The sequence below is a fragment of the Homarus americanus genome, unplaced genomic scaffold, assembly GCF_018991925.1.
Source record: "Homarus americanus isolate GMGI-L3 unplaced genomic scaffold, GMGI_Hamer_2.0 scaffold43075, whole genome shotgun sequence".
Classification (NCBI taxonomy): Eukaryota; Metazoa; Arthropoda; class Malacostraca; order Decapoda; family Nephropidae; genus Homarus; species Homarus americanus.
Window position 1 is genome coordinate 1,170,490 of NW_024756438.1, and position 8,929 is coordinate 1,179,418.

General features: G+C 38.7%; 1 protein-coding gene across 2 annotated transcripts; it reads left to right on the plus strand.

Moving 5' to 3' along the window:
- The first annotated feature begins 2,789 nt into the window (after positions 1-2,789).
- Positions 2,790-8,666, plus strand: LOC121856825. Of its 2 annotated transcripts, none has more exons than XM_042352554.1 (5): positions 2,790-3,381; positions 5,532-5,703; positions 6,590-6,705; positions 7,488-7,595; positions 8,341-8,666. In XM_042352554.1, exons 1-5 carry the CDS (start codon positions 3,115-3,117, stop codon positions 8,413-8,415), a joined length of 738 nt encoding a protein of 245 aa, XP_042208488.1. In that variant the 5' UTR covers positions 2,790-3,114; the 3' UTR covers positions 8,416-8,666. The 2 variants fall into 2 exon arrangements, with proteins under 2 accessions (XP_042208488.1, XP_042208489.1); XM_042352555.1 differs by lacking the exon at positions 2,790-3,381 and adding an exon at positions 3,390-4,851.
- Positions 8,667-8,929: the final 263 nt, after the last annotated feature.

Here is an 8,929-nt window from a genome sequence, read left to right on the forward strand (position 1 = left end):
ACCAAGACTAGAGCCTTGTTGTCTTTAAAGTCTTACCTTGGATGGCTCAAGGCAGTTTGGCAGTGTATTTTTCAAATGTTATAGTCACAATCATAACTTCATTCTTTGTAATTTAGTATTGATATTCAAGTCTTATTAGAAATTCTTGAGATGTCGTTGCCAATCCTTCCCAGACACATTTAGTATTACTGCATTTCCTTAAATATGTAGACTGAATACAAATGTTACCTCCAAAAGGGAGAAGGCTGCATATTCCATCTTGAAAGAGACGAGCCAAATAATAAAAGTACCAAATGCTCCTCGAGTACAAACTTGGAAGCGCCAAGAGAACAAACGTCATCCATATCATTCCCTCCCCCTTCACTGTCTAATAGGAACAAGCAGTGTTTTTCTAATAGTAAAAACAATGTGGATGAAAGATAAATAATTATCCACTACCTGTGTCTTTAGTTAAATCTTCCCTACACCAATCGTACAAGTTGATTCTAGAATTATGAGGATGAACATTCCACAGCATTGACAAGACCAACCCAAATACCCTCACTGATACAATCTAATTAATGAGAAAACTTAATACTGTACTGTAGCGAGATAAAGGTAGACTCCCTCCAGAACCATCACTATCCAGTTACCAGGTGTCATAAAACCACTTGATCCATTGGGGATGAAAAACTGATGCCCAGCAAGATTACCAGTTTAAATACATGGGCGTGACCAATCGCCCAAGCGGCTAACGAGCCAATCAGTGGCGAAGAGGATAAAAGTAAAAAAAGAATAAGATGGGATGTTATACCAAATTTTACAACAACCCAAAAGGACTGAAGTTCAACTAAATGTGACAATTTTTAACTCAGAATCCCTCAAATCCCTGGACCAACATGGAAATAACGTAACTGCAATTCAAGTGAGTGTAGAAGTACAGTATGTCAGATATTTGACCCCATCCATTCTCCATCCCATTTCAGGGGTCATACATACTATTGTAAATGATAATTACTAAACTCCACTTACATAATCATGACAAAGGTGCATGCAAAATTCCATTATGAAGTCTTCCAAGTACAGTAACTGAATGAATATGACATTTAACATGGGGACTAAGGCATAAAAATTATTGTGTACTGTACTTTGAAATTTCACCCAAATTTGATAACCGAAAATTCTAAACAAGCTAAACAACGAAGACTTGTCTCACTACTGTCAAATTAAGTACCATCCCAGTCCCCTCATGGCACGTTAAGATAAATACAAATACTGAATATAGTCACAAAAAATAGTTCTACTGTATTAAATTTCAATTGAAATTAATCCAAAATAAACATTCTGTACATACTTCAGTACAATACTGTGTACAGTAGCTCAGTGAAGAAACATTTTTGCATTAAATTTTCAAAAGAAAATTTCAAACTATGAAGGCAAGATATGCATGATGAGGAAACCACATTCTACTAAGTAGCATCGATATGAATTATTGAACAAGGTACATTTTGTAACTCCTAAAAATATTTTGTTCAAATTATACAAGTAAACTAAATAATTTGCTGAAAAATAGTTGAAAGTGTGTACCTTTTACTTTTATACTTTTATCCTCTTCGCCACTGATCGGCTTGTTAGCCGCTTGGGCGATCGGTCACGTCTCTTTTCATTTATCTTCTTCACCTAAAGATACTGTATAAGCATCCATTTTGGTTAAGTTAACGTTTTACTCTTCGGCTGCCATAGGATCAACATGGTACGTATTGTCAAAATCCATACCATTAGTCTTGTGTGATGACTTTGGCTGCTTTATTGTTACCAAGGGTAGATTACCAAAGAAAGTCGTATACGTACTTTCTCACCAAGGTATTGTAGTTGGTCAAGAGGGGCTTAATGCTAAGCTCTGGAAGCATCTGCACTGGGGGATGAATTTCCTCAAATGTGTCAACTCATTCTCTAAGGAGAACTTTTCTATTTCCTTTATCCCTTCCCTTCACGTTCTTCTTAAAAAATATAAATCGTAAATGCTAAATGTAATGTAGTATAATATAAAATATGGCATAATCTTATGATTTATTGAATCCCATTACAACTAGTGTACACAAGTGATAGTGGGCCCTTCGTGCCCGGTTTGCCGTCCGGCAGACAGCATACAGTTACATCGTTTTCCAGCGTAAATAAAATAGTTAATTAATGCCTTCCTAAAGAAGCCATCGATATGGGACCAGGTTTGTTCCACTCTATGAATGTTTTGCCATTTTTCCACCAAGTTTGATGAAAAACGATTGTGCCGTTTCGGCTGGCCAGAACAGACAGACACACGGCTATTCCTATAGTATATTAGATACAGGTACCGTATCACTTTTGTGCAAGTCCGTTCTTAGCAACGTGACAGCAGGAATCGAGAGGAAAAAAGTCTCTCCTTTCACTCCATCCATTCACTGACTACCGTGACATTCCCATGAATCACTCTACACCTCGCCTTCCCATCATTTACGAGCTTTGCTAATATATATATATATATATATATATATATATATATATATATATATATATATATATATATATATATATATATATATATATATATATATATATATATATATATATATACACACACACACACTATTAGATGTTCTTTCTCACTTTTCTTCTATGACTTTTCACTCGCAAACGACCTGGAACCGAGATATGCCAGGGCCCGGGAGGCGGAGCCCACTGGTTAGGAGGTTTGGTTGGTAGCAAAAAATGCAATATTATGTTGCTTTTCTGGTAGTTTTCTCATTCCAACTCCCAAAATCCCCCCCCACAGCTGGGTGGGCTCAATGCGCTCGCCATGTTCCCCCCACCCACAGTTATGGATTAAAATGCGCCAAAAGTGTCATAGATGACAATCGTCTGGTTTTTGTTTGAACTTATAATTTGGAACAAATGAAACCCAATATCAAATTATGTCCTCTACTATAAATTAACCCATTGCTGGATATAAGTTAGGCTGTGTTATTAACTTGAATGTGTTTACATTGTCCTTGTCACCTCACGGTTCATCTCCCATCAACTAACGGCATCTCTTTACCAATTAAATAAAACAATTATTAGCACACCAAATTTACTTCATTAGGTCTAAATTTTTTCAAAATGTTTACTTTGACTTTTTTGTTGTTGTCAATAAGTTTGTGTTTGACGGGGAAGAGTAACCCAGTGAGGGACGAGAATGTGGCAGAGGCGGAGATAGAACTCGGGGAAGAAGCCCCAGACATCATGGGTCAGGGCTGGTCGGTTGTCGCACAGATTGACGAAGACAAACCCGACACATCTGTGGCAGTCAGCGGCGATCTAAACGGTGAACTTCTCATGCAGCGATCGTTTGAGGTGCCGTACAGGCAAGAACGCGGTGACCCTAAGGTAAGTCCCGTCTCCAAACAGCAGAACACCACTTATTGCGTCCTTCTCACTGACCCACGTTTTAGTAGTCTATTGTGGGCGATTATCATAGTATGTTATATAATCTGGCTGATATTCTGCGTCTTGGTGTTCTGTCCACGCCGTAACTGAGTGCTGGGCCTCGCACTTTCCTTCCTGCCTTCACCGGGAAGTACAGCACATCTAAGGATGCGTCGCCTCCACAAAACAACTCACCCGTCACTGATATTTCCTTTTTTTTTTTTTCTTCACCATGACTTCTAGATATTATTTATCGTTTTGTTGTATCATCTCGTGATAAATTGGATAAATTCTTTTTATTGAACGAGTGATTGATCCATATATTATGATAAAATCTGGTGATGCCATCTATTCTTCCAAGGTCACACTTATTTATTTCATCAGAGTTTCGTATCTTTTTTTTTTACAATCCCTAAAAACTTTTTCTGGTTTATTATACATATAAAAAATAACGAAGTTTGGCCACGTCATTACGGACGTAATCGTCCACTTCGAGGAAAGTACTTACTGTAGACTGATCATGTTGGTTAAGGATATTTTTATTCCAAGAACCATTATTTTGCTGTGATATTCTTGAGACCAGATTTAGGGCTCCGTTAATGATTGGGCTTTAACTTTAAGTACGGTACATCCAACCTTAACGATACTGACGAAACTTTAAACAATCGTAAACAAACAAGAATCTATTGTTAACTAGAAATAACCTAAAACTAACCCTATACATTCCAGGGGTAGAGGACATGGGTAGCTTGGAGGGGATCATTGGGGCCTAACTTTGGTCTTGTCGGGTTCCTTGCTCAAGGCGTCTGCTACATTGTGCGTAATTAAAACTCGAAATGAGATTGAATAATTTTAAGATTATTCCTTTCAGCAATTTTTTTTTCTTGTTTTTATTTATTATGAGGAAATAATTTACTTATGAACCACAGGGATGAAATGCAGGTATGTATCGCTTCTCATTTAAGACAAAGGACTCAATTGGTGCGAAGCAAAATTAAATTGACCAGTTTACGATTCTACCACTCATTTTTGTTGGAATAATTTCACCGCAGGAGCCACATATGCTGGAATTACTTTGTAATATCAACAGTAGAAAGTAAATATTTAGAAAACTTTGAACCAGGCATGTACAGTAGTTACCCTCAGCGCCATCTATTTTGTGAATCCCGCCATTGGCGCAATTTGGCGGCGCCAGAGGCCCAAAAGTTGTCATTTAACGCTGTTCCCGTTATATTCCGACGGTGAGTGTCTTTGACTACTCTAGAAGATTGCAGCAAAAGTGAGTTCAAGTGATATAGGACGGTGAACCTGTTCCACCAGTCGTTACCAGTTACCACCACAGACACACCTCACTCAGTGCTTGAACAGCAAGGACGTGCATCAGTTGTAACTGGACGAGGCTGTAATATGATTGTACAGGCAATGGCACAAGTAAGTATCCATTTTATTCTTTGTGGATGGTCTTGTATTGTGTAGGTTGGGTGGAAGCCACCGCCTATAGTGTGAAGTGGAATCCGGATGTAATTTTAATCAGTTGCTGTGTTACGGAAAGGTCGTTCCGAAATATTAACCATATGCCTACTGAGAACCTCCGTAGCAGCGTGCTCGAGTGCAGTAAATAAAAAGTGGTATTGTTTCACTATTATTCAACCATGGAATCTTAGGTATTTCAACTTTGCAATCAATAATTAAAATTTAGACTTTTCTTCTGGCATTTCCCTCGCAAATGACTTGTATATAACGGAGGGGGTCCAAAGAGGCGAGTTGGTAAGATTAGGTTAGATAATTTTAGGTCACTTGCGAGTGAAACGTCATACAGTAGAAGAAAGGTGTCTTAGAATTGTATAAACCATTGAGTGCAAATATGACATTCTTAAAGCTTCCATGGTTGTGTGAAAGAATTTTACCGGAAAATTAAAATACGTACCTAGGTAATCTCATAACTCCCGGGGCCCTAGATACAGCTACCCTGTTTATTAAAATATGACTTGTAAGTAAAGTGGTCCCTTGTACCCTTAGTGGTAATATTGGTGTTGCACAATTTCGGGGAGTATTAATTTACAGGTGGGAAGTTCATTATCGGTATTTCATTAAGAAACCTTTCTTGACAGATGTGTGTGATAGTGGTGATCGTAATGGCGGCTATGGTGTGTGTTGCTGGGTTCCGAGTGCCTTTGGTACCACCTCCAGGTCCAGCACCAGCCAGTAACTGCCAGTACTGGTGCCGCACCCCAGAGAACCGTTTCTACTGCTGTCGTGACGACGTCCTTTCAGAACCCACTGGTAAAGACACCTTGATACTCCTTCCCTGTAGTAATGACCAACCTAATGCCATGATAGAATACCTTTATATAAATGTTAAATGCTTTTCGAAAGTTACCCGTAGGAACTTTGCTTGGCACTCTTACAATGTCATATTATATTCTTAATATCATTCGTAATGTGACCCGTTGAGCTTAATACATGCCAAACGAACTTGTATGGTTATTTTACTAAACAATTATTATTATTATTAAAGAGGCCCACTTGGCAAAAGTCAGGCGAACGTGCGTCTGGAATAATATTTAGCAGTTCTGGAGGGATACGCCTGGCGTTGTCGATTGCCTGTGCTGGCGCAATTATGATTCAGTGGACCCATGTTCTCAAGGCATCACCGTTGTGAAGTATTCCTGAAAGAGACTTTATACGTGTGTGCCTCAAAATTTATGGTAAAGGGGAGGTTAACTTGTCGAGAATAACTAAACTAGGCTCCTCATAATTAAGCTTTAATATAATTTCCCTTGAAAAGATGTTGGTATTATCTTTGGGGACACGTGCAAGATTTCCTTCCCTGATATAACCACAAATTTGATGACAAACGGGTATTACAAGTATTAGAGCTCGTTTAAGATTGGCTTCTACAGTATGAGAACAATAGAACTATAACCGTATTGGATCCTTATTTATAGTATTAGACGTAGATTTGGTGCTTTAAAGTATTTTATGAGGGAATACGGCATCGGTGTAAGAATTCAAACCTGAATGCTGTGTTAACGTTAATAGTTACATTGGGGTTGCTTTCACCACCCGGGAAGCATCACATTTAACTATATACATAAAAGGAATACCACTCGCATGAGAAATATAATGTACTTCTGTATTCCCACCGTAAATTAAGACTATATTTCAGAGCACTCTGGCTACTGCCCAGCCACACGCGCTGTCTGTCCCATCACGAGGAAGCCTCTCCAGGACCACTTGCCGCGTGTGGACTACAACGGCGTTACTTTCCCCGACTTGCCTAAGGTACGGTAACCTTTGCTTCTGTGCTGGTGTACAAGTGAGACTTTGAACATATATTGGTGCTCTTGTAGCCGATATATGTTAACTAAAAGATGTATAATTTCAACTCGAAACCGTTTCGATACATTTGTCCCCAAACCGCAGTAGGTAGTTGCCAAACGATAAAAAAGTGCAGGTTGGGTATTGGAATAGGGGGAGAAGTCCGTGCAACGGCCATGATGTATGACTTTAAGCATTTACTTTGGGCACCAGGTAATCTACTTGAAGACCACAATTGTCAAATATCTCGGCACTTTGATGAACGGTTTAAGAAAGGTTGCCACTTCAAATGCTCATCATCCTAATTTACTCGGATGAAATTAAATGTACAACTCTTGAGTGAGGGTATTTATTTTGAGGTTAAGCATTCCAGCTGCTTCAGTTGATGTTTTGGGCACTAATAGCGTCAATATGACTGAAGCGGACTCAAAATATTAGAACACTTAGATATTATATTCCCTTTAAAGTCGAGGCATCTAATTGGCCGACTTTCAGTTATGTGGTGGCCGAAATATATTTTAAATTGTTTTTTCTAGATTTTTCATACTGTTAATCTCTTGCCTCAAAATTGGGGGAAATTCACAAAGCACTCTTGGTTCCTAAACTGGTGTCGTCCTATTAGCAATATAAACTGTATATAGTTCTTGGTTTAAGTTTACACTGTTTTTGCGGCCAAAATGTGGAAATTGACGTTGCTTTTATCCGTTTTGTGTTATAAGTAGTAATTAAATCTGACATCCTTACAGTTTTGTGCAACGGACGGGTCTTGTGAAGGCTACGAAAAGTGCTGCTTCGATCGCTGCTTCAGACGTCACGTGTGCAAGTTTGCCTTCAGCGAGGATGGTCCGCTCACGGTAGGTTGTGTGCTGTGGCAGTAAATAAATTAATAGAAAAGATGGGTGTAAAATTCGTCACCGGTCTTTGAATAACGTGTTATATTTATCAAATTTAGATATTTTCTTGATTTTGGAGGCGAAGCTTTGGTTTGTTTAATTTCATACTGAACCGGTGACGAAATCCCCCATGCAAAACGAATTGATAATGCTCTGTAGATTTGGTGTACTGTTGTCAATACTTGGTAACTTATGGCAGATACAGAACTTTAGTTGAAATAGTTTTTTGTATTATATTTACATCCAATTGAGATTTGAGGGTTGTAAAGGGTACGTAGAACTTGGGTATAAAAAAATGCCATCAGAGTACTTGGACTCCTAATTAATTATAGGACAGGGAATTGGTCCAGGCTCGGTATGCGACAATTTTACCATCTGAATCGAGTTTTACTTTTAGACATTGATTATCTAACAATGTAGCTGTATCTCATAATTCTGAGTTGTTGTAGTAAATTATCAACCTAGCTACTCGAGACCTAGATGTTCAAGCACGGTAAAAACCTTATAATACCATCAATACTTTACGCTAGGTATGCTTTTCTTGGATGGCTCTCGTCCCTACAGCATAAACCTGATGCTTTCGATCTTTTCATTGATATATTTTATGGCAATGATTGGATGCAAATTTAATAGTGAAAGGATTGTTTTATCACGTCATGATAATTGCTGTGGATGTTAAAGGCTAAAAAGTTTTTCCCTGTGGCAGTACTCTGACGAGGCGGGGCTCCAGGCTGACGTAGTCCAGCATACCTTCGCATACGACCCTCACAGATTCGTCTGATCCTCCACAACACGCACCGAGCCTGTACACCACAACACGCACCGTGCTATAGTATCCATTATTTATCCTCCGCCGTCTGTTCGTGTTTGGAATTTACGTCTATAATTTTTATTAGGTATTTTGAAAACTACAGAACTGTAAATGCTATAAGAGTTCGATTAGCGGGTATTTCAGTACAGAGTAATGTATTGGCCCTCGGACAAGGCTGGAAACACAGCAGGGGATATGTTTAAATAAATATATATTATCAATGGTGATTTCTTTACCGATTTCCTTAATATTGAATGTACATTTATCTTCATTAGCTATGTACTGTACAGTATGAACCCAGGCCACTTATTTGTGATGTCACGCCGACTCCATGAGGGACAAGAAAGTGGTATACACTGCAGCTCGTATTTTTCGCATAGTCGTTTTAACATACTGTACACATTGTATGTACACTGTTCTTAATACCCTCGACCCTCGCCAAGAAGAACCACTATTCTGCAAGATCTCGCACTTGCCAGCGAGG

What these genes read in the sequence shown, in the direction of transcription:
- LOC121856825 (XM_042352554.1), top strand. Translation starts at nt 3,115, where the DNA reads ATGTTTACTTTGACTTTTTTGTTGTTGTCAATAAGTTTGTGTTTGACG. An exon ending in CGTCCTTTCAGAACCCACTG is followed by an intron (nt 5,704 to 6,589) that starts GTAAAGACACCT and finishes ACTATATTTCAG; the next exon opens with AGCACTCTGGCTACTGCCCA. An exon ending in GCGAGGATGGTCCGCTCACG is followed by an intron (nt 7,596 to 8,340) that starts GTAGGTTGTGTG and finishes TCCCTGTGGCAG; the next exon opens with TACTCTGACGAGGCGGGGCT.